Source organism: Schistocerca nitens, chromosome 4 (genome assembly GCF_023898315.1).
Source record: "Schistocerca nitens isolate TAMUIC-IGC-003100 chromosome 4, iqSchNite1.1, whole genome shotgun sequence".
Taxonomy (NCBI): Eukaryota; Metazoa; Arthropoda; class Insecta; order Orthoptera; family Acrididae; genus Schistocerca; species Schistocerca nitens.
Genome location: NC_064617.1, coordinates 690,217,174 through 690,242,703, shown reverse-complemented (window position 1 = coordinate 690,242,703; position 25,530 = coordinate 690,217,174). Strand labels below are relative to the sequence as shown.

The 25,530-nt window shown below is 40.1% G+C and overlaps 1 protein-coding gene across 1 annotated transcript in view; it reads left to right on the top strand.

Annotated features, from left to right (window-relative positions):
* Nucleotides 1–24,801, top strand: part of LOC126252505 (uncharacterized) — a 131,046-nt gene extending 106,245 nt beyond the window's left edge. The window contains exon 6 of the mRNA XM_049953401.1: nucleotides 24,530–24,801. Coding sequence (XP_049809358.1) covers nucleotides 24,530–24,640 — 111 coding nt within the window. The 3' untranslated portion in view covers nucleotides 24,641–24,801. The remainder of the gene's footprint in view (nucleotides 1–24,529) is intronic.
* Nucleotides 24,802–25,530: the final 729 nt, after the last annotated feature.

The window sequence follows — 25,530 nt, the reverse complement described above, 5'->3', positions numbered from 1 at the left end:
TTGTAACTTTCGACCCGTTCATTTCCGAAACAGGGACCCTTACCTCAAATAGATACATTTTTCCGTCTCCATCATCCTTGAAAGTTTGCAAAATCTTTATGGGTTGGGTTGACTTGGGGGAGGAGACCAGACAGCGAGGTCATCGGTCTCATCGGATTAGGGAAGGAAGTCGGCCGTGCCTTTTCAAAGGAACCATCCCGGCATTTGCCTGGAGTGATTTAGGGAAATCACGGAAAACCTAAATCAGGGTGGTCGGACGCGCGATTGAACGGGGGATTGAACCGTCGTCCTCCCGAATGCGAGTCTAGTGTGCTAACCCATCTTCATGGATTGAACCTGTGTATATTTATATTTACAGGCTCTGGCGCCTATGACTTTGGCGCTCTGTAGCGTCATCGGATGACGTTCCTGGATATGGGTTCTTGATCTACTTTGTCCCCTCCACAACCTCTAGAAGTGTGCAATGTGAACTGTGAAACACACTGCATAAGCGTCAGATGCCGAGAGATCTCAGTGAAAGATATACGTCGCATACTTGTATTATACAGGCTTACCAGAAACTGACAAGAGGTTGAAATAGATCTCACTTTAGTCTCAATTTGGCCACCTGGTCGAATCGAGAATTATCCAGAGTTTTGTGGCATTCGGATGTGACAACGGCCCGATGCTGGATTGCATGGGTACGTGAGGACCAGACGCTTCGCAAAGGTTCCAATTAATCACATCTGAGGACCACAAGGGAAGATCGCCGAACTGTACACCAAGCACAGCGTAAACCTTTATGAGCCTCCTCTCTGAGAACAAGCAATGGACCCTTGCAACATTTTGTGCCATCCCATACGATTATTCGGAGTCTAGCAGAAGCCGGTCTAGGGAATTACCGTCGCATGCGTAGGCTGCCGTTAACACCGCAAACAAACAGCTGACAGCAGAGCGTGAGCTGCTGACGAATGGCATCACACAGTGTTCTGCACTATCCCGGACGACTATCGTCGTCAAGTATGGCGGCCACTTGGGAAGATGACCAGATCTTCCACTTCTCTGGAGAGGCATAGCGATGTTAATGCTGGCGCCCTGGTGCACGAGCCATTGGTTGTGACATCAAGTCGCGGCTGGCAGTGACTGAGGGAACTCTCACGCCACAACGTGACGTCACGGACATTCCGCGTCCTCGTGTGTTACCTCTCACGCTACAGTACCGTGGTGCCGTTTTTCAACAGGAGAATGTTAGTTAGCTCACGCAGTGCGTCTCTACGAACTGTCTGCGTGATGTTGAGGTACTCCTTTAGTCAGGAAAAATCCACAGTTTTGTCCCCGATAGGAACATTTGTGGGCCCAGCTCGGACAGCTCGGACGTCAACTCTGACCCTCCGCAAGTATCCCGAATATCAAGGTACTGTTACAACAATTGTGAACCGGCTTGCTCAGGGGAGGACACGTCGGATTTATGATACTCATTTACAACCGAATCAGTGTGTGCTTCACGCCAGTTGAGATACATCATCATACTGCGGAGTCCTTTGTAAATTTGACTCGATTTTGTAATCAGTGAAATAATACAGGGTGATTCAAAAAGAATACCACAACTTTAGGAATTTAAAACTCTGCAACGACAAAAGGCAGAGCTAAGCACTATCTGTCGGCGAATTAAGGGAGCTATAAAGTTTCATTTAGTTGTACATTTGTTCGCTGTTGACTAGGCGTCAGCGTCAGTTGATGCTAAGATGGCGACCGCTCAACAGAAAGCTTTTTGTGTTATTGAGTACGGCAGAAGTGAATCGACGACAGTTGTTCAGCGTGCATTTCGAACGAAGTATGGTGTTAAATCTCCTGATAGGTGGTGTATTAAACGTTGGTATAAACAGTTTACAGAGAATGGGTGTTTGTGCAAAGGGAAAAGTTCTGGGCGGCCGAGAACGAGTGATGAAAATGTAGCACGCATCCAGCAAGCATTTGTTCGCAGCCCAGGAAAATCGACTCGCAGAGCTAGCAGAGAGCTGCAAATTCCACAATCAACTGTATGGAGAGCCCTACGAAAAAGGTTAGTTATGAAACCTTATCGTCAACTACCCGAGGCGATGGATCGGTCGCCAGGCAGCCCGTGACAGAGCACTTCATCACTGGCCTCCAAGAAGCCCTGATCTTACCCAATGCGATTTTTTCTTATGGGGGTATGTTAAGGATATGGTGTTTCGGCCACCTCTCCCAGCCACCATTGATGATTTGAAACGAGAAATAACAGCAGCTATCCAATCTGTTACACCTGATATGCTACAGAGAGTGTGGAACGAGTTGGAGTATCGGGTTGATATTGCTCGAGTGTCTGGAGGGGGCCATATTGAACATCTCTGAACTTGTTTTTGAGTGAAAAAAACCTTTTTAAATACTCTTTGTAATGATGTATAACAGAAGGTTATATTATGTTTCTTTCATTAAATACACATTTTTAAAGTTGTGGTATTCTTTTTGAATCACCCTGTATTATATACCCCCTCCATCCGTGAAGTTTCATTTAGCTTTTTCCCTTCCGCGTACTTCACTTTTTTTGTCGGCAGTGCATACGCTGTAGCAGGCTGTAGCGCTGGAAATTTTAGCAACAGACACTACCCACATTGTAGACAATGATCACTTAGGATGGAAAAGTACGAATAGCCGAGTCGTTAGGCCAGTAGAAGTGGTCAAGTTTGGCGACAAAGAATTGTTCGCACATAGAATTCGCAAAGATAGTGCTAAACCTTGTGGTAGGAGATTCATCACTAGGCATTCGTCAACTTGCCCGTGAAGTACACACTTTGAGGAACACAGTGTGGTGGGCGGTGGCAGAGTTACATCCCTTTCATAAACGAAGATTACAGGCACTGTGGTCAAGAAATGATTTTGAACACAGAGTTGGGTTCTCTTATGGGATTATCCGGGGCAGTACTGCACTGCCGAACTCCCTACAGGTTGCGTATTTTACGAACAAGGCCTTTGTCGTAATGGTTTGAATACGGCGCGGCAAAATTTTATGCAACATCGCAATGCATGGGTTGAGGACAGGGTCAAATGGTTCAAATGGCTCTGAGCACTATGGGACTCAACTGCTGTGGTCATCAGTCCCCTAGAACTTAGAACTACTTAAACCTAACTAACCTAAGGACATCACACACATCCATGCCCGAGGCAGGATTCGAACCTGCGACCGTAGCAGTCGCATGGTTCCGGACTGCGCGCCTAGAGACAGGGTCTGTCGCCACTTTAGAGGACCTGTTGTGAGACGGTGTAAGCTGTAAGTTGTTTATGTCAGTTAGCTTCTTATCTCACCGTTCTCAGTTTAGGATCTCGTGCCATCCAAAGGCTTGTACAACGTGTAGAGTTGCACTGCTTTAACAAAATCAACAGTTATTTTAAGTTACGTGACAGTATCGCGTTTTATTGCACGTAATATGTCAATCTTATAACACTACGTAGCAGAAAATTCTCTCTATGAATTGTATATTCTAAATTCAAATGAACATTTCCTTACTTTTTCATACGCAGTGAATTTTAAGCATTATGATTATTGCTGTTGTTGTGGTTTTATGCAGCTCTCCATGTTACTCTATCCTGTGCAAGGTTCTTCATCTCCCAGTACTTACTGCTACCTAAATCCTTCTGAATCTGCTTAGTCATCTCGTGGTCTCCCTCTACGATTTTTACCCACCACGCTGCCCTCCAATGCTAAATTTGTGATCCCTTGATGCCTCAGAACATGTTCTACCAACCGATCCCTTCTTCTAGTCAAGTTGTGCCACAAATTTCTCTTCTCCCCAACTCTATTCAACAGCTCCTCATTATTTATGTGATCTACCATCTAATCTTCAGCATTCTTCTGTAGCACCACATTTCGAAAGCTTCTATTCTCTTCTTGTTCAAACTATTTATCGTCCATGTTTCACTTCCATACATGGCTACACTCCATACAAATACTTTCAGAAACGACTTCCTGACACTTAAATCTATACTCGATGTTAATAAATTTCTCTTCTTCAGAAACGCTTTCCTTGGCATTACCAATCTACATTTTATATCCTTTCTATTTCGACCTCCATGAGTTATTTTGCTCCCCAGATAGAAAACTCATCTAATATTTTAAGTGTCTCATTTCCTAATCTAATTCCCTTAGCATCGCCCGACATAATTCGACTACATTCCATTATCCTCGTTTTGCTTTTGTTGATGTTCATCTTATATCCTCCTTTCAAGACACTGTCCATCCCGTTTAACTGCCCTTCCAACTCCTTTACTGTCGCTGACAGAATTACAATGTAATCGGCAAACCTCAAAGTTTTTATTTCTTCTCCATGGAGTTTAATTCCTACTCCATATTTTTTTTCTTTACTGCTTGTTGAATATACAGATTGAATAACATCGGGGATAAGCTAAAACCCTGTCTCACGCCCTTCGCAACCACTACTATTGCTCTACTAATCTAAAATTATTTTTCCATGCTCTAAAACAGTACGTCTAACTGTTTACTGGTAAATGACCACGTTGGGTGTCTGTATCGGAATCGTGTGATTCTGTTGTTAGTTACCGTAATGTGAGAATGGACAGTAGTATCCAGTGCAGACACAAAGCTCACTCCCCTCGAAAAGCACCATGCTTAACTTCCCAGTAAGGCGGACCCATCATTATAAACAGTGCCGTTATTTCGTATAGACTGCACCGACCATCTGCTAATACTTTCGTAAGTACAGCGCTATCCAGAGACGTGACAAACATTCATTATACAATGGAAGACAACCGTTTACTTCAGTTAAATGATGTTATTAATATCTACGAATTACCTGTAGCCTACTTGATTGTTGCGGAGTGAGCAGAAATTGCGATTAAGACACAAGAATAAAATTCGGGATGAACAGGGCTCACGTCCCTTTTTGGTCATCCAACTTCAAATTTCCGGTTTTCTCCATAAACACTGAAGCATGTCTTCCACCTCTGCTGAATTCGGCGTCGACGTAACTTTAGATATCTCCCTTCTTTTCGGTCTTCTTGTCGTACCGAGGAGAAGTGAGACTCAAATCCCATTCACCCATCGTGCTTTAAGCTTTCCTCTTTTACCTTAAATCATTTAAAGCAAGTGCGGTGACGCAGTAGTAGGGCATTGCACTTGTATTCAAGAGGTCGGCTGTTCAAACCCCGACCAGTTATCAAGATTTAATTTCTTCAGAGGTTTCCCTAAACTGCTTAAGGTAAATGTAGAGATGGATAGACCGTCTGCCATGTAAGCAGGAGATCCCGGATTCGAGTCCCGGTCGGGGCACACATTTTCAACATGTCCCCAATGAAGTATATCAACGCCAATTGGCATCTAGGGTGTCTATGTAATTATCGTTTCATTCTAGCAAAGCTGCATGGTCGTCAAACGGTAACTGTTCTTTGGGGAACAGATACTACCGTCATATATAGTTAAATGTAGAGAACGTTCTACGTGAAAGAACACCGCTGATTTATAAGAGACGATCAAAATGTTTACGTTAGTAAGCTTTGCTGCACCGTATATGCAACGTTGCACGTCTCCTATACGCGTATATAAGCATTTAGGAAAGGGATTAGTGTATCACTCGTGTCTTTCAGACGTGCGTGCACTAATTGCGGAAACGTGAACTATGGAGACGTTATTACAACATGTGTCCAAACATGACCGACGTTCCCTGAGCTCTTTGTTGCAGGCTACGAGAGATGGTGCCACCAGTGATAAACAGAGTCGAAAACGTCGAAGATGCAGTGGTGTCATCCATAGTCATCTGCTGAAAAGGTGATGCCCGTCCTGTTCCTTGATAACGGGGTCCTTTGCTTATTGATTTCAAAGAACCGGTGTCCCCACCACAGGCGAACGGTGCTGCCCAACGGTGGAGAAATTACGGCGTGCAGTTATGGCGAAACGTCCGGGAAAACTGCGACAAGGGGTGCAGTCGCTTCATGATAACGCACGTTCTCATATCACAAATGTCGTATCGTAGAAATTACGCCAACTCAAGCGGGAGACCCTCGAGGTCCCATTCCGTAGTCCTGATTTCTCCCCACGCGATTATCACGCCGTCGGTCCATTAAAAAAAGCCTTGAATGGCGACGGTTCCTGTCGGATGAGGATGTGCAGCAGGCAGTTAAGAACTTCTTCACACAGCAGGACACGGTATTTTACCAAACTGGTATGTTCAGCCTGCTGCGTCTTGGGATGATTGCCTTAGTGCTCACGTCGATCTTACTTTGATGGCATACCCATTCTGGACTCTACAGCCTTCGAACTGAAACTTTGACCTTCCATTATACTTCACCATATTTTCCCAACACGAACTTGTGCTTCATGTCTAATGATATCGTTTTAAACGAGACGTTGAGCCCTAATTTTCCTTCCTTTTAAATCACTGACGGCGGATCTTAGCTACGTTTCTTCTATGTAGTCGACCGGCCGCGGTGGCCGAGCGGTTTTAGGCACTTCAGTCCGGAACCACGCGGCTGCTACGGTCGCAGGTTCGAATCCTGCCTCGGGCACGAATGTATGTGATGTCCTTAGGTTTAAGTAGTTCTAAGTCTAGGGGACTGATGACCTCAGATGTTAAGTCCCATAGTGCTTAGAGCCATTTGAACCATTTTTTCTATGTAGTCAAGACCATTTCCATCTCCTATTCTTTTTACATACAGTCTAGTGCTCCATTTCTAAGAATGCTGAACTACAGCCTTCTGTTTTTTTACTATGCATTTTCCCCTTAAAACTAGTAAAGAAATGCAATGAGTGATTACGGCTATGCCACTTTCTGCAGTGCCCGTGGGTACGGTTTGGAATGAAGGGTACGCCCCGCGTGCTCCTTAATGCGCCTTCTGCGCGTGATACCGCAAGGCAGGGCGGTCATGTGGGTTGCCGACTTGTGGGGACATAGGCGTACAAGTTATCTTTCCTAAGCTATAAAGCATACTAGGCTGATATCCATCAGTGTCTGACAAGTGAATTGCACATTTAATTGCGCTATGTCGATATTCGTAGCACTTTTCTTCAACACAGTCACTTAAATAGGGGTGTAATCCAGCGTTTAGCGTTGTAACTGATACGTACTCAGCCGATTCAGTGAGGAAATACCGGAGGGAACGTCATTAAACTCTTCGATATTCGAAATAAGTTGACGATAAACCACCTTAAAACAATGAATGCAAGTTAAATATACATAACAAGCGATTCGAGGCTCTGTAAAGACATTGGGCTCGTATTCGGCAAGACAGCAGTTCATATGCCTGTCTGGCCAACCAGAGCTAGGTTTTTCGTGAATTTCCTAAATCGGTTAAGAATGAAATCCTATGGCAAGGCAGGCCAGTTTTCTTTCCCAATTCTAGTTTGTCGCATATAATGTTCTCGTCACGGACGGGACGTTAAACCCTAATTTTCGTGCCTTCCCTAGAGCACATAGAATCAAGTTTTTCAGTGTTTTAATACAATACTTTACTTAGGTAACGGAGTCCATAGTTGATACAGTCATGTAGTCCCTCTCGGAAATTTTCTTCAAGAAAACTATGAAATACGTGGGTCATTGCGCGTTTTTGTGGAAATCATATATTTTCGGCCAAAGTTCATTAAAATGTCATCCAAATTTGGAAGATGGAAGATTTATGAGATGTACATTGGTCATCGGTGGTCTTTAAAACAATGACACTATTCAGTTCAGAAAAACAGAGACCAAACACACTGTGTAACATACCAACGCCAGAGGCGCCATGGGGCTGTTATGGCTCAAGATACAGCAACCACAATCCCGTGGATTTGGGCTTTGTACAGACTAGAGCTGAAGGATTCCCTTTCCATAATCACCTAAAGTAGGATGCGGTTGGGACCTAGGAGCGTAAGGTTGAGTGAATTTCCGACGTCGACAGCTATTTTTCAACAGATGTTGAGAGTAAACTTCCTAGAAGTCCTGCGAGGAAGCAACAGTCCCCGAAGGCGTGCTATTGGCTGGAGAATGAAGTGAAAATGACCAATGAGAATGGTTCCATTCCGCTCCTGAAGCTAACTGGCTAAAATCCCAAAACGTTTAGTAGTTACAGGGAGTTAATCATTGGCTTTAGAGCACTGACACGTTTAACCGTGTCTCGGGAGAATCCGCTTAGAAAATCTGAAGAATCGTCTTTCAGGGTAGAGACTACAAATATTCTTCAGTGCTCTAAGTGTCTGTCACACAGAGATCGGAGGTAAAGTTAAGGAAAAACATTTCACACAGAGGCAAATAAGCAGTCGCTCTTCTCACATCCATTCGTGAAAAGAACAGTAAAAAGCTTAGGAAAAAGTACCCTCTGCCACGCACTTCGCAGTGACTGACGGAGTATATGTTCTAATCAGCTGCTGTGTAACCTTAGTTTTTACTAGAATAAATACTGAACTCGGTAAGATTTACTGTGATTTCACTCCAATGGATGGAACTTACAGAAACAGTTGACACGATGCATCGCGTGTAGGCTATCTGACTAAAAATATTCCGTCACCTATACTCTGTTCATCATAAGTATAAACCTGATGTAAACATTACGCCATGTATTCTTTCGCGTTTTCTTGAATCTCATTGGATTTCGTTTCACGTGGATCGGAAGGCTGTGAAGGCACTGAAGGTATTAATTACAGCCAGTCGTCAAGTAGTCTCTTAGTTCCTTTCTTGTCCGAATCCGAGAAATACGTCTCAGTTATGGAATTGTCATGTGCTACTTTGATAAAGAGTCGATCAACTACAGAATCCACGAAGCGACCTAGGCGCCGCATTTTCTCCTTTTATGAGATGCTGCTCCTAATTCTGCCAGTATCAGGTAGTGACATGTGAAAAAGCCGCGTGCGTTAGTTCCAGTATCTCCGGCAGCTTATTTACTTTGTAAATTTTGGTTCACTAAAACTAAAACTCTCTCTCTCCCCCCATAGGATGGGGTTTGAGCGGGAGGAATTTCAGTTTTTTCGAATCAAAATTAACGAAATAAATAAGTATTTTTTAACTATCCGTATCCATTTTCGCCACAAAAATGAGACCATCGATTTTCTTGAATTACAGCGCCAACTACCAAGAATCAAACCAAATGCTTAAGACAAAATGTACGTAGTTTTTTTATGTAGAATCTGATTCTGCAATAAAAATGGTGGGTTCCCATTAAAAATTTTATAGTTGCCTCCCACCCCACCCCAGGGGGCTGGGGTGGCGGGCTAGTTTTAGCACCAGCAGATGTCCCCCTGGAAAATAATCAACTTTGGATTCTACACATTTTTTCGTGTGAAGCTTATTTTTCGAGTTATTCTGGTTTGTCAACTTAAAATTTACACCCTGTATAATTACAGAATTACACTGCGTGTAAAGAGGGAAGGTGAGAGTGAATGGGGATGACTTACGAAAAAGATGATAAACAGCCTCCTGTAGAACTTATTTCCATTCAGGCAATTTAAGTTCATGACAGCTTGATAAATCTGATACGTAATCTGAGACATAACAGCTATGACAACAACGAGTGCATAAGTTTAAAACGAAACGTGCTTCTAATACATCTTGCTGTCCACTGGGACTTTTTTATCGCATTCTTGTCTTTTCGGTAAAATAAAAAAAAGGTACTCTGCATGTGTAAAAACAGATGTCGAATACGGTTAATTTCCCTTATATCCACACGAGTCCAATAATCCTGGAGTTAGTTTTCTACTTTGGATTCTGAATGTGAGAGACATTGAAGATTCGGCTATTCGTTCCCACTCCTACACAATACGACAGGAAGAAACTCATACAGAAGTTAGCATAGAATTGACAATTTCGCTCTGCCAGTGTAATTTCTGCCGTTCCAGTGAAGGGAAACATTAGGTCTACAACTTTGCCTCTACCGTTTTGCAATAGACGGCAGTAGCGGCAAGTGGGGTTCAGGTGGTTTGTCGTACGTGTAATACAGTAAGCTTAGGCATCTGTAAACATAATGCCATAAAAATATTAGTCGTCTTGTGATTTCATCATCAGGTTATTCCCCGAAAAGTACGTTAACTTTCGTACCCATTTCTTAATTTTCTGCTTTAACATGAAGAAATTTGCGGCTGTGACTCTTAAAATGCTGGGTAAGACCAATGGTGAGGAAACTATTAGTGGAAGAACGTGCAGAGAATGTTTTCAACGCCTTAAGAACGAAGATTTTGATGTCGAAGATCGACATGGCGGGGGAAGACAAAGTTTTCGTAACTACTGAAACAGAGGAAGACAGTCACAGGACATCATTATCGAAAGCAACTGCAGCGTTCGAGCCCAGCACTGAAACACAATGGTTCAAATGTCTCTGAGCACTATGCAACTTAACTTCTGAGGTCATCAGTCGCCTAGAACTTAGAACTAATTAAACCTAACTAACCTAAGGACATCACACATACCCGTGCCCGAGGCAGGATTCGAACCTGCGACCGTAGCGGTCGCTCGGCTCCAGACTGTAGCGCCTAGAACCGCACGGCCACTCCGGCCGGCCACTGAAACACAAACGGCCACAATACAGCGATGGACACGTAAAGGTAATTTTGCAGCAGGTCAGTGCTCGACCCCATGTCGCAAAACCCGTCAAAATATACTTGGTAATGTTAAAAAGAGAAGTTCTATCCCTCCCGCCGTATTCTCCATACGTTGCCCTGTCTGACTACCACCTTTTTCGATCAGTGGCATACAGTCTGGCTGACCAACATTTCCGATCATAGGAGCAAGTGCAAAATTGAATCGATTCATGGATCCCCACAAAATACGCCCAGTTCTTCTGCCACGGGATGCGTGTGCACCTGAAAGATAGGAGAATGTAGTGGCCAGCGATGGGCAATACTATGAATCATAATTTTTTTGTGAGTTTTTCACAATAAAGTCCCGAACTTCGAGAAAAAACGGCGGTAGGTGCTAGTGCAGGCGAGTGGCCAGTATCGATTGTTAGACGTCGTATGCTGATCGTATCGACTGGCGCTAGCACTGACCCACTGGCCTCTGCTTTCCCCAGCTCCCTCGTCGATACGGAGAGAGTACTACTGTACGAAGACACGCAGACGCAACGCTTCTTCACACGCTTCACCACATGGATAATGCCCCTGCCAGAGGTGAGGACTTCCGGTGCAGTTAGGGAGCCAATTTGTATTTCTCTCTTGACTTGTCGGTATACGTAATCTGACATGTTCAACAGAAACTAAAGTAGGCGTAACAGGGCTACTAATATTCACAATGAACTTAAACCATTTATCCGATAGGACCAGCAGCACTCTTTGATTGTTCGTTATCTACAGGAAAGTATGGTCATTTACGGGGATGATCAAATTTATAATGTTGTTATTACAGCCCACGCATTTGTAATAATTTTCTTTATAGTTAGACGATAGTAAGGGGATCCAGAAACACTTGGAGGGAAATTACCACTTCGAGTAATTAATCGTAGAATGCTTCAGCTGTAGGTAATAGTAGAATAACGCCATCAACAAAATGAAAGAGGCATGTAGTGTCTGAAAAACATTTAGTTTTATATTTCTTGAGTAGATCTGTAGTTGAACTCTTTAGCGGTAATATTAAGAAGCGATGTGAAATGGAGTAGCCACACAAAATTGCTTGTAGAGAAGACCAATTGAAGATTTAGATTTATTGAAAGAGTTCTGGTAAAATGCAATGTATCTGTGAAGAAAAAATGCATACCAGTTCTCGAGTACTGCTTCGTCGTTCGGAGTCCTTATCAAGAAGGTATGATATCAGATATCGAAGAATTCAAAGACACGTTGTCACGTCGGTACAGCCCACACGAAAGTGTAACGTGGATGCTCGGGGAACTCACATGGGGGTCTTTGAAGGAAGGAAGCAACATTAGCATTAAACGTCGGCATTTCTGAAACAAAAAGCGAGGTTATTCTCAGGAAAACCCTGTCGGATACGTTCATTGAGCCTGAACTCAAGGAAGGCGGTGGGAAAATTCTGCTACCAGTATCGGATATCTTATGTAGGGATCGACAGTAAGAGAAGAGAAATTAGGGACGGCACAGAGCCATATCGATAGTCAATTTCCGCACATTCGTTACGCGAATGAAATGGACAGTAGCTCGATAATACTGGTACCAAATCCCATCCGTCAGCGCTGTACAATGCACAGGGTGTGTCAGATCTACAACAAAAACTGACACAGGTGAAAATATACGTTAATAGACACATAAATGACTTTATCATTAAATATTGTCCTAGTTAGTATAAATCTAAATGCAATCTTTTCTATTGCATCCCCACCTAATTGCACTCAAATTTCACACACAACATAATTTAGCAAAAAGTTCAATATGCAATACTATTTAACCCCCACGTCGGAGGTTCGAGTTCTCCCTCGGGCATGGGTGTGTGTATTGTTGTCCATTGCGTAAGTTAGTTTAATTATTTAATTAGTGTGTAAGCCTAGGGACCGATGACCTCATACCATAAATTTCCCAAAATACTATTTCACCTCGTTATGTTACAACTTGCAGCAAACTCGCAAAAGGGGATGTTAAAGTATACATTCCCCCTGTCGTCGCCACATTTGGATGAATACTGCATGGGCTATGCAGTGAGTCATGAACTGGCTCAAACGCCGCCGGATCATCCCGTAAATCTCGGCATATCCGTACAAATCGTTCCTCCAGTTCTTCAACAGTATCAATACTGAGATAATTTTTGACGCCAGCGTATCTGCCCTACTCGACCTATCCAGTCTAGAACCAAACTGGAACGTGTGTCGTCCCACATAAGCTTCATGCATGTAGCACATTCTCCATCATATAAGCGCCACATACTTTACAAATACATGTGTAATGTCTAGGACACTATTTCATTCTCAAGTCAGTGGCAGCTCATGACCAAACATTCGCAGTCATCTCACAGACGGCATGTCTATTCTGGCTAGTATTATTGTTTACTTTCACCTGTGTCAGTTCCTGTTATTTATTATGATATGTCCTATATATTTATTTATTGCAAATCTGGAGACCTGTTAAACTAGTATTTTAAAACACGTCGTACATATTACAGTTCTCTTTTGTCATCTTTTTTGTAATCAAAATATCCACGGGTGTGCTGCCGGTCTACAGTGTCCAACGGGCACAATATTTCGGCGATCATACATGTCGCCATCATCAGGTGAATTGATGGATTTGTTGGACACTGTAGACCGGCAGTACACCCGTGGATATTTTGATTATTAAATACGCCGGGAGAAACTCAAGAATCACATCTTTTTTGTAGTTTTTTGTTTTATTTTTATCTGAAACATTTGACACAGAGTAAATACTTAAAAATAATTTGAGGTAGATATATAAGCAAAATTTTGTTGGTGTAAGAACAATGTAAAAAGATGATCGGATAGAGGAGAGATATGTTAATTGCATCACCAATTGTGACTGGCGGTGAATACTTCGGAATGGTTTCTTCGAGCAATTGAACGCCAGTCACAACAAAATAGTTTATAGTTAGCAGCAGAGAAATGGTATTGCTTGTCCCGTGCATTAACATTTGGTATCCATCCATATACATCACTGGCTGCTTTCTTGGCTAGATTGCGAGTACCTTACACTTCATTTAGTCCAGTATTCGTAATCCGTATCTATTATTTGACTGATACGTGCGATTTGTCAGTGCATTTTGGCATGCTGTGTCTGATTCATAATTCCAGGTGTCTTATTTTACTATTACTTCTCATCTTCTTTCTCCTCCTGTTCCTCTTCTGTGTCACTGTTGTCGCTGTCACTGTGAGTATCGCTGTCTACCGTCTGGAGATTGTTGTTACGTTTCATGTAAACATGTCTGTTATGCCGTCTCCACAGGCACTCTTCCTACGTTCTTTTTTAATTACACTTAATTGTGCCTAGTGTTCTTTGTCTCTTATTGCTGTGTATATATGTATTTCTGTTTCTGTGTAGTCTAACAGAAGTGCATGTATGTAGTTCGCATACTGCCCGCAGAAGAAGACAGTGTGTTTTGGGGAAACTTCTTCCACGCATGTGCGTTTAGGTGTCTGTCTCAGAGTCATGCAGTTTAAGTGCGTGGGGTAAGGTCCATGTTGAGGTAAGAAATGTACCATACCGCTGCTGGGATCGATATGTTTCATTTTCAACCGTTCCCTTATGTAGGGGACGAAATCGTACAGTCCGGGTCCCTTATCACTTACATCTCACTCACCCTACCATGTACCCAAACGCAAACATTTAAGGGGACGTGTCTTTTGTATCGGTACACCGGATAGGATGTGTACCCTATCTAGCCTCCCCGTCTTTAACCAGTACCTTGCACCTCTGTATTTGATCGTGATATCTATGTGGCATATTCCGAGCAACACACACAGAGAACCCACTAAGGTGGTGCCATGGGCTCCTGAGAGCCTAAGTAGAACATTTCTCTGCCCTCGTCTGGCTGAAGGTGTATTGGTGACCAGCTTCAATCCGTGTGCCCACGTACTAGCTGCGAAACTGAGTACCGATTCGAAGAGCGCAAAATGGTCCTACACCTTGTAAATGGACCGCCAAAAGTCGTCGTAGATATCTTTTGCTAATTGCTGTAATCGCACTATTTCACTCCCATTTACGGAGCTTGTTAGCACTTGATGTTAGGTTGGCGCCATTACAAAATATTGTATTGTAGTAATCGCTGCTGCTTGCTGGATCGCTGCTGTGTCTCGTTGCTGATGCTGGCTCTAAATCTGGTTGTCTAGGGTAAACACATGAGGTCCCGTGTTTTTCATGTGCTTTTGATGATAAAGAACGAGCGAAACCAACACATATGTAAATATCAAATATTTATTACTTTAGTGGCCATATTAATTCCACTGTCCACCAAAGACCATAACACAACACAAAGTAGTACTTCCTTTACATGTTCTTTGCCTTGTTTTGCCAAACAATAACACATAAACACACTTCACCAAAGTGACATTCCGACTGCCCTGACTGCCTCCGACTGTTCTCTCGACCTTTCTCGCTGCTTGTATTTATAACATTGTCAAAGAACTACTAAAAAGAGATATAGTTTATGAGTCACATGTACATCTGTTATCATAATTTGTGCAGAAAAGTTGTTAATTTGCATCGAGTGACATAATTTAACATGTTATTAAAATGACAGACAGATTTGTTGACTTGACAGAATAATTCTTTGTTACAAAAAGGTCGTTTTTTAGAAGTTTGTCAATTGACTTCTCTAATTTGCATAAATAAGTAAGTAACGTGAATTATGAAGAATTACATTGGTTTTCTTCTAAAATAGGATTGATTACGTGAATACTGAGTGAAAACGCTCCTAGTGAACAAATAGGTTTCACTGGGTGATTTTTATTTAAGGAGATCCAAAATACCTAAGTTGGCCACTATTTTTCGTACTTCATATTCATTATTTAAGATAAACTTAGTGTTTTTACATGATGACATTTGCTGTATCAGTGATCAAGTGATATTAACTTTTGTGTGGGTTAGTTATTTAGTATAATTTAATGGGTTGACTGTTTATGGATACATGTTGTGCAATCATTGTTAACATACACAATAACTTTTCTATAATCATAAATACTCGTTAAACTGGTTGAATTTGGAAGGGATCGCATACTTCATTAAAGTAAAGCCTTTAATATGTTCCGTTACAATACCCCCCTCGGGTAATATCATTTACAGAATGTTAATGATATTAGCCGACTAGGACAAATGTGTCAATTACTATGCATAATGTGTATGTATACAACGACCGTTACACCGTTTCAAAATGACTTTTTCCTGCAAATATTTTAGTTGTGTTGTTTCAAATGCACTTTGTGTTATGTCAATCAGTATGACAGCATAATAAAAATATTTAGTAATATATAAAAGTAAAAAAAAATGTTAATCTTTGCTCCCAGTGAGCCACATGGAAAATGATCAAAAACAGACACAAATGTATCACATGCGATGTTAAGATATATAAAAAATATATATGTAAATTATTTCAAAGTCAGCTCTCATTGAGTCACAGATTAGTCAAGATAATAGAAGGAACATAAATATATTACATAGATGGACAGGTCATATGTCCATAAGAAAATATTGCCACTGTCTGTTCCTTTTGAGCCACATAAAAGAAATGAAAACCAAGAACATAATTATAAGTATGGACATGATATATAAATACACACACTAGTGAAGTCACATGTATGGATATAATATGCATTTAAAAAAGAAACGAAATATTTAAAAAACTTGTCTCCCATTGAGACACATAGTCAAGACAGTACAAGAACATATGAATACTAAAATTGGACACTTAAATTGGTCACAACATAACACAAACATCAAACTTGGTGAACATCTGATTAGCTGTAGAAAATTGTCCACAAATCTTATGTCTAAGAAAACAATAGTAACACAATGATGGGTCTTGCACCAAAATTTTTACATTGTCTTTTATTTGGTGCAATCATGTCCCATATTCAACAATACAAAAAGAAAGTAATAAATGTTTGTCACCTCTTTGGGTGCATGGTTAAACTTGCCCCTTGCAAGTAAAGAAGATGTCTCCAAATTTAATATTCAATGGTGACAATAAAAATATAAAAACATTCTCTCAGAAATCTGGAACTTTTCCAGGGTCTGTAGTATGAGTGGTAGTTGCTACTTGACACATCCAGTAAAAATCTTTGCTGATCACATGCTTTATGGAAAATGGGTAAGTAACTGTATTCAAACAGGGAAATGTGCTTAATCATGTTTATATGATTTCAATTCAGTGATGTTTCTTAATCCAAATAACCTTCTTGATCTGGGAAAGATAAGTCTATACGCATTAGGATGTGGGCTTTCTTTTATTTCAAATGGACAAATGTCAATGTTTACTTTAACATATAGATAACCTAGCTCAACATCTTTGTCTACTTCAGTATTTTCAAACAATAGATCATTTTCAATTCCTTTAGTTCCTAAGTCTATTTCCTCTTTCCTACACTTAGACACATCCCTCTCTGTTTGCAAAGCATTGACATTTAAACATAAACCTTTGTTTTCATCTGTTCCTTTTAACACTGTGTTGTCACTTAACAACCTACTGTTTTCACCCCCTTTTTTATAAAGTCCACTACGGATTCTTATCCACCATATAGGATACAAGGTTGCACTTACCTTTGTTAATTCTTTCCAAAAGGCATCTTTGTTTATACAGTTTCCATAGTTGTTCCACAAAACTTCTAAAAAATTTTCCATTTTTTCCTGAAAACACACATTTACATTCCATCCGTTTATATTTTCTTTAATATTATTATTATTTCCATTTTTATAGATTAGCGTTTCATAGTTCCCAATAGGCAATAGCTTGTCCTCAGATACACATTCCCTAGTCTGCATTTCACTTAAATTAACCTCATTATTACCCATGTTTGTCACATCACTTACCTTTATCTCATCATCACTTTTCAATTCTACAAATACTTTTATTTCTTCCTCCACACTCTCATCAATAACATCACTTGATTTAGGATCATTATTTAAATGTCCCTCTATTACTTCTTCCTCCTCCTCCACAACAACCTCATCTTCAGTTTCCCCCCTATGTATCTGAATCTCAGCAATTGAGTCTTTGGCTCCATTAAACACTTCGTCATCCCCCTTCTTATCAAATAAACCCCCCAAAATAGATTCTACTTGTGCTGTGTCTGACTTGTTATTCACACCAGTATCCTTTTCAGCCCAACTATGGAACTCTGCAATACCTTCAACTTCTGCACTTTCACTAACTACCTGTGCTTGAACACAGTTTTTATTAACTGTATCACTTTTACTCATAGTATCCCAAAACCTTTTATTAAATTCTAATTTATTCATTCTAACAACATCAGTATTTTCATGGTATTTACTCTTTATATTGTATCCTCTCCTTTTCCAGGTTCGGTTATGTGTTGTCCTGTCATAATATTGTCTAGCCCCAAAACTACGGACATCTAGTGGGACTGTCCACCGTTTCCCGGCTGGTTCCCTCGGTCTGTCTGCTTGTAGTTACCATTTTGTTCACTAGTTTCAAGAAACCCCCTTCTCTCTTGTTCTCTTCCCCAATACCTATTTCTATCATTCCTGTTATCTCTCCTCCATCCTCCCTCCTGTGTATTGTTTCTGAAATCATTTTCATATCTCCTATCTCCCCTATTTGGAGCATTATTTCCAGAATTTTCAAAGTCTCTCCTCCCATAATAATCTCTATTTACATTCCTGTTCCACCCCCCATACTGGTTGTTGCCAGAGCCAAAACTTTGGTTACTTTCTCTTTCCAAGGCCCTATCTAATCTATCTACAAATTTCAGGAACTCTTCCATTGAATCGTCTGGTCCATGGACCAATTCCCACTGCAGTCTCTCTGGTAATCTTCTTTTTAAAACATCAATTTGTGTCATAATATCAAAAGAGTTATTTAAGTGAGCAAGTTTTTTCAATTGATCTCTGCAAAATTTTTGCATTCCCCCTACTTTCCCTCTATACACTGGTCCATTTAGAAATTCTGACTTTAATCTGGCTTGTATGGACTGTGACCAAAATTTACAAATAAATTTAGCTTCAAACTCTTCAAACGTATTCCAAGAATCATTATTCTCATTTGCCCAGGATAGGGCCTCCCCTTCTAGAAACCGTTTTACTAACTTAATTTTTATGTTATCTGACATTCCTACAACAAACATATCCTTACATTGGTGAATAAAGTCAATAGGGTGCAGATTTTCACCAGGAAAGCATTTCACTTGGATGTGCCCATACATTGTATTTTGATTGTAAATCGTTTGTTTGGACATCAATGCGTCCTCCAATTGTGTATATTTAGTGTGTATATTTTCTACTTTTGTATCTACATTAGTGGTGTACAGGTTGTATTCTTGTTTAAGGTCTTCTGATGTTTTGTCTATTCTTTGATCTAATCTTTTAGCTTCAGCATCTACTCTGTTGTAGATGACAGCAATGCTGTCTGTGTTTGCTTGTATGTTTTCATTTAAACTTTCAACTTTAACTTGAAATTCTTTTCTGAAGTGTATCAACTGTTCGCTAGTGTTCTTACTGAGGGTAGTTTTAATTTCCTCACACTTCTCATTGAGATGAGTACTTAAGAGATCAAAATCCAAACTTAACTTATCCAGTCTATCTGTGTTTTCTTTACTTGATTGTTTTAAATCCAAACGTAATTGTTCACTTGATTGTTTAAGTTGCGAGTTTATTTGCGTTGCAAACCCTGCTAGCCACTCTGTTAAGTTTAATTGTTCACCATCCCCTGGCTCAATTTTTACATTTCCTACGATATCATCACTCTCAGATAGAGACATTTTCACTAATAATTATTTTAAATGACAACAACAAAATACCTTGCTTTATGCTATGATGTCGTGATCGGTGTTCTTGTTGGCTTTCTTCACTTCTATTCAGTTTTATCGAAGCTGAAGTCTTGATTGATGAATTCCATTGACATAATCCAGACGTTAATCTTCCGAGCGGTGTGATGATAGTTCTTCGTAGTCGCACAAACACACTTTATTTATTTATTTTTGACATATTTTCACTGTTGCCACAATGCACAAATAAACTTTTTTGGAGTGCTAAGCACTTACGAAATTTATCGCTGCACTATTATCATCGATGCACTTAAAGATCCCGGACGAGCCCCCACTTTTGTAAATGGACCGCCAAAAGTCGTCGTAGATATCTTTTGCTAATTGCTGTAATCGCACTATTTCACTCCCATTTACGGAGCTTGTTAGCACTTGATGTTAGGTTGGCGCCATTACAAAATATTGTATTGTAGTAATCGCTGCTGCTTGCTGGATCGCTGCTGTGTCTCGTTGCTGATGCTGGCTCTAAATCTGGTTGTCTAGGGTAAACACATGAGGTCCCGTGTTTTTCATGTGCTTTTGATGATAAAGAACGAGCGAAACCAACACATATGTAAATATCAAATATTTATTACTTTAGTGGCCATATTAATTCCACTGTCCACCAAAGACCATAACACAACACAAAGTAGTACTTCCTTTACATGTTCTTTGCCTTGTTTTGCCAAACAATAACACATAAACACACTTCACCAAAGTGACATTCCGACTGCCCTGACTGCCTCCGACTGTTCTCTCGACCTTTCTCGCTGCTTGTATTTATAACATTGTCAAAGAACTACTAAAAAGAGATATAGTTTATGAGTCACATGTACATCTGTTATCATAATTTGTGCAGAAAAGTTGTTAATTTGCATCGAGTGACATAATTTAACATGTTATTAAAATGACAGACAGATTTGTTGACTTGACAGAATAATTCTTTGTTACAAAAAGGTCGTTTTTTAGAAGTTTGTCAATTGACTTCTCTAATTTGCATAAATAAGTAAGTAACGTGAATTATGAAGAATTACATTGGTTTTCTTCTAAAATAGGATTGATTACGTGAATACTGAGTGAAAACGCTCCTAGTGAACAAATAGGTTTCACTGGGTGATTTTTATTTAAGGAGATCCAAAATACCTAAGTTGGCCACTATTTTTCGTACTTCATATTCATTATTTAAGATAAACTTAGTGTTTTTACATGATGACATTTGCTGTATCAGTGATCAAGTGATATTAACTTTTGTGTGGGTTAGTTATTTAGTATAATTTAATGGGTTGACTGTTTATGGATACATGTTGTGCAATCATTGTTAACATACACAATAACTTTTCTATAATCATAAATACTCGTTAAACTGGTTGAATTTGGAAGGGATCGCATACTTCATTAAAGTAAAGCCTTTAATATGTTCCGTTACAACCTACATCCTGTATGCGTACATGTAAATGTAAGCAAGTAAAGCTCCGCGTTCAGGCCCTCAGGGACAAATCGGGACCGACCGAACGTCGTATAATCGTCTGTCAATGGCGTCATTGGATGCGGTGTGGAGGTAGATGATGTCAGCACACCATTCTCCCGACTGTTGTCGGTTTTCTTGAGCTTGGAACTCCTCAACTGGCATTACAAGGCTGAGTGCAATCATTCCACCAAGGAAAGATTCCTGGTAGTACCGGAAACCGAACTCGAATCCTCCGCATAACAACCAGACTTGCTGAACATTGAGTTGGGGCGGCGTACAGACATAGATGTAGTCATGTGAAATAACAAGGCATTGTTCGCACGCAGAAAATTAACGGATGTCTTCGACACCAAAAATACGTCTATGTTTAGAAATGAAGATTTTCACTCTTTATGTCCTTCAGGGTTTAGCTTACGAGCCAAAAACCTCACTCAAAGAAACACTAGTGTACCAGAATTGAAAGCAACAATGAACAATGTACAACTCAGTACTTGAACTGCGTCTGAGGCGTAGGGTAACAAAGGAAGGCCTCAGATGGAAAATTTATTGCCGTGTCCAAAGGGCGATGGTACGAACACATTGCGATTTTGATAGACGGACGGACGGAAAGAAACATAGAACGGTGAGAACCACAAGGTAACAAAAACCGAGGAACATAGTCTACACTATGGGCAGAAATTCTAGAATGGTTGTTCAAATTTAGATTCCAGCTGCTCGATACAAGAACTTAAGCATACTCGCATTTTGGAGTGGTGACTCTACAACACGTGATTCACACATTGTAGTCTGTTGAGGCACCTGAAATAAAAAAGAAGAAATAAACAGATATTTAGAACTGATCAGAAACCAAAATATTTATGGAACAAAATATCAATATATCAATTCACAAAACTTCAAGAATAATTTTTTTTATACAGAAATCTTATCTGAATTAAAAATATTGTTATAAAAGACCAAGTAAGGCATTTCAGTTACTTTTATTGTGGCAAATCTTATGATCATAATAACGACGTACAGACTAAAGTGAGCTTGCTTGGCATGATATATGGAACAATCAAAAGTCAACTAAAAACTAAAACGCAAAAATAGTATCAGTAAAATTTTATAATGTCGTTAGTCTTCCAAGAATGATGTATGAGAATGAAACATATATTTCAACTAAAAAACACCAAAAACATATTCAAAACGCATAAATGAAAGAGTTAAGAGAAACCAAAGGAAATTAAAACCTTAAAAAGAACTTTAAAAAGGTAGTGTACGAGAAAAATTAGAAGACAACAAAAAAATATCAAATGAATATCTGCAGAAACCGGATCCACAAAGACTGCCAATTAAGTTAGAACATTTCCTAGCCAGAAACGTAAAGCAGATCGTGTCACACCAAGGAAAAAGATGGGTGCCTAATATGCGAAGTTTAGAAGAAGAAAAAACTGTTGAACTAGGAATATTTCGGTAGAGTGAGATATTGGCAACTTTGAAAGTGGTATAATAAAAATTAAAATAGCAGTCAACTTAGAAGTTGGCTGAGTCCCAGGGCATTGAATAACTATCCAGATATTGAGAAATTTAGTTAGCACCCCAAGCCATAAATTGGATGATCAATTTATAACTTGTTTGAAACGCAGTTTGTAGTGACATCTGATAACTACAAACTAATTATCAAGTTGCGACAGACTAGATAAATGTTGCTAAATGTGATACACAAAAAAAGATGTCTCGAATGAATCTATATCAAGTATAGCCATAGCTTTATTTTTTTTATTCATCGTGTGACCGTTCAAGTGCAAGTTCATACAATGAGATGATTAAAATACGTAAGGTACACAAAACATATATGTACAATATATTCGAATATGAAAAAGATACAGCACAAATACTAATACAAATACAACAAACGCCAGTATATTTCATCAACTATAAAGTTAAATCCAAACAAGACAGCCACAAATAATAATATAAAGACAAAAAACACCAGTATATTTAATCCACTACAAAGTTGAATGCAAACGAGACAGCCACTCACTAGCAGCTGGCCTGGCCTTGATAAAGTCCCTCCATTTTCCACAGAATTTACGCAAGAGCAATCTTGTACTATATGTAGCAATGTTTGTTCAGCAGTTTCACAGTCACACATTAAGTTATCAGTGGTACCCCAATTGCGCATCACGGATTTAATTTCTGAATGTCTAGTTCTTACACGGTTTAATTGACGTCATGTCTATGCCAGACGTGGGGAGGTATTGGGAGGAATGAATTAGATTCGACAGGAAGGAGAAATGAGAGGGTGAATTTCATTGTCTGGGATTGGGAGCCTGTTGTGGCGGGAGAGGACATGGAGATTGTGGGTTTAGGGATGGTATAGACACAACAACATATCAGGATTGATAAGTGCAGGGGAAACGATGTGGTTATTGGCTTCAGGTTTGAAAGATGTGTGGGATAGTGGAATATGGGAAGTGTTCACAGTGGGTATTCTGTATGCTGATATGGGAAGCTGGGGTAAACCGGCTAAGGCGGAAGAAGTGCCCATTAATTTTTTTTTTTTTACTCTCTACTCAGCTGCTGCCTAAAGAGAAGTAGTCTCACTAGTTGTAATACAGCTACACTATCACTGTTGTCAGTGAGTTTTACAAAGAAGCTTGTTCTGTTAGTTTTAGTAAACGTTTTCTGACTTTCAGTTGTCTGATGTTAGGTAACTCATTTATATTATTTTTGCTACCTCATTTATACAAAGAGTGTTTGTTATCTTTACCATATCAATGATTAAACAACGTCTTCTGGCCTAGAAATACAGTTCGTGTTGTTTCTTTCGGCTTGGTAGTTTCCTCTCTGAATGACTGATGCCGATGTGATGACGGATCGGGAAAAGGGGCTGTGCTGCTTATCGGAAAAAGTGGCCTAGGTGTTCACCCCAACAACAGTTAGTTATGTAAGTCTGCAGGCTTTCGTGGCCGTTGTCACTGAAGTTAAAATCTTCTGGGTTATTAGGCCGCGTCATGTTTCTTCTAAAATGTTCGACGTTTCGACCCCTCTGCTGGGATCTTCCTCAGGATCTTTTGGTGTCCACTACTGTTGGAACACTGTCAGAGACGAGTGTCGCGTAACAGTTAGTTAATGCCATACATCACGTCTAATACTGCAGGTCAGGCTAACTTCTGAACCTTTTTATATAGAAAGTTATAATTCGTCATTCTGTCCCTTTGTGGTGGTTTCGAATTAATTTGTATTCGTAAAATCGTCTCTGCTCCAATGTATTTGGCCTAATACAAAAAATGCGATTGAAATAGGTCTGCTGCAGCCGCTTGGTATTGTTTAAGATGCTACTACATCAAAATGCCCACAAAATTTGTTCGGAAATCAAACGACACACATGAGATGTCGTTGCGATGGCACTGCCACGTTTTCCCCTTCATAGGGAAAAATGGACGCTATGTAAGCCGTCGGTAAAATGCATGTAGTTAGTATTATTGTTATCATCTTCTTCACTGAAACATATTTCGTTTGATACCTTACAACATGAAGATTCAAAATGTGTAAGCTTCTGTAAGTAACAATGATTTTGTAAAAGTTATTTCTTTTAGAGTGGCCACTTTACCCCATCTTACCCGTGGTCGATAATTTGGTTGGTGCGTGGAGGTATCTACTATGAGACAGTGTGCTAATTAGAGTATGTGCCTTACAGTAGCAATGTATAAACTGAGTGGGGACATTTTATTTTGTCCGCAGGTCTTGGCCACCGTGTCCCTAGGAGCTGGCGAACGGTCGGTAGTGCTGCCATCTCTGAGCGTCGAGCACAACTACTCACAGATTCTGTCCGAGCTAGTCATGAAGCTGTAAAGAGAGGTGATAGTGGACTTGGTAATGTGGTGTTATGTGATGTAATGTGATATGATGTGATGTAATGTGATACAATGTGATGAACTTTGTGGGTCGAAGTGGGTCTGGTGCTCTGAAGACTAGAATTTATGTCGCTCTGGATATTCTTCGTATGCGTGTCGATGTGCATAACTGGATGATGCTTAGATAGAATAATGCTACATACAAAAATTCTTTTATTTTTTGTTGTTTAAATTAGGGTGAGCTTTCCATCACTTTTGTGCAATGTAAGGCATTTATAGTTTGTACACCAGCTTCAGTTTTGACACCAAGTTTCCGTGTTAAATTTTATTTTACGACTGCTGATTATGTCATGGAAAAGCATATAGTCTATATAGCATGCCAGTTTACGAAATGTACATTAACTTATTTGAAGATGGATTGCATCTACTGTAATGTCGGTAAGCAGAATGTATGAACACTATGAAAGCGCGCGTCCCTACGTACCTGAAACTTCCTGCTGTAAGAATTTTCTATGCGTTTCTCTTGCTCATGTCACTTGGTTTTCGTCACGCCAACGAAAAACCAAATTTTAAGTGATGCTCTAGGAACACCATCATGTTACAGTTACCCCATCAAAATTGCCCTTCTCGCTGCTACGAGACACAGTAGATGCTATTTCTCGCAAGTAGAAACCAACGATCCACTGTAGCTTACTTGGTGTAAACCTCATGTTTCCTAGTCAGTTAGTTTGTCTCTAGATTGAGGACACGAATATAATCTTTAAAAATATTAGATTGTAGCATCCACGGCCAGTGTCAATTTGAATAAAATCATTCTGTGTATTAGGCCACATCATTATAAAAAACTAAAATAACTAAAATGCTGACATTTCGACCGACTTTGCAATT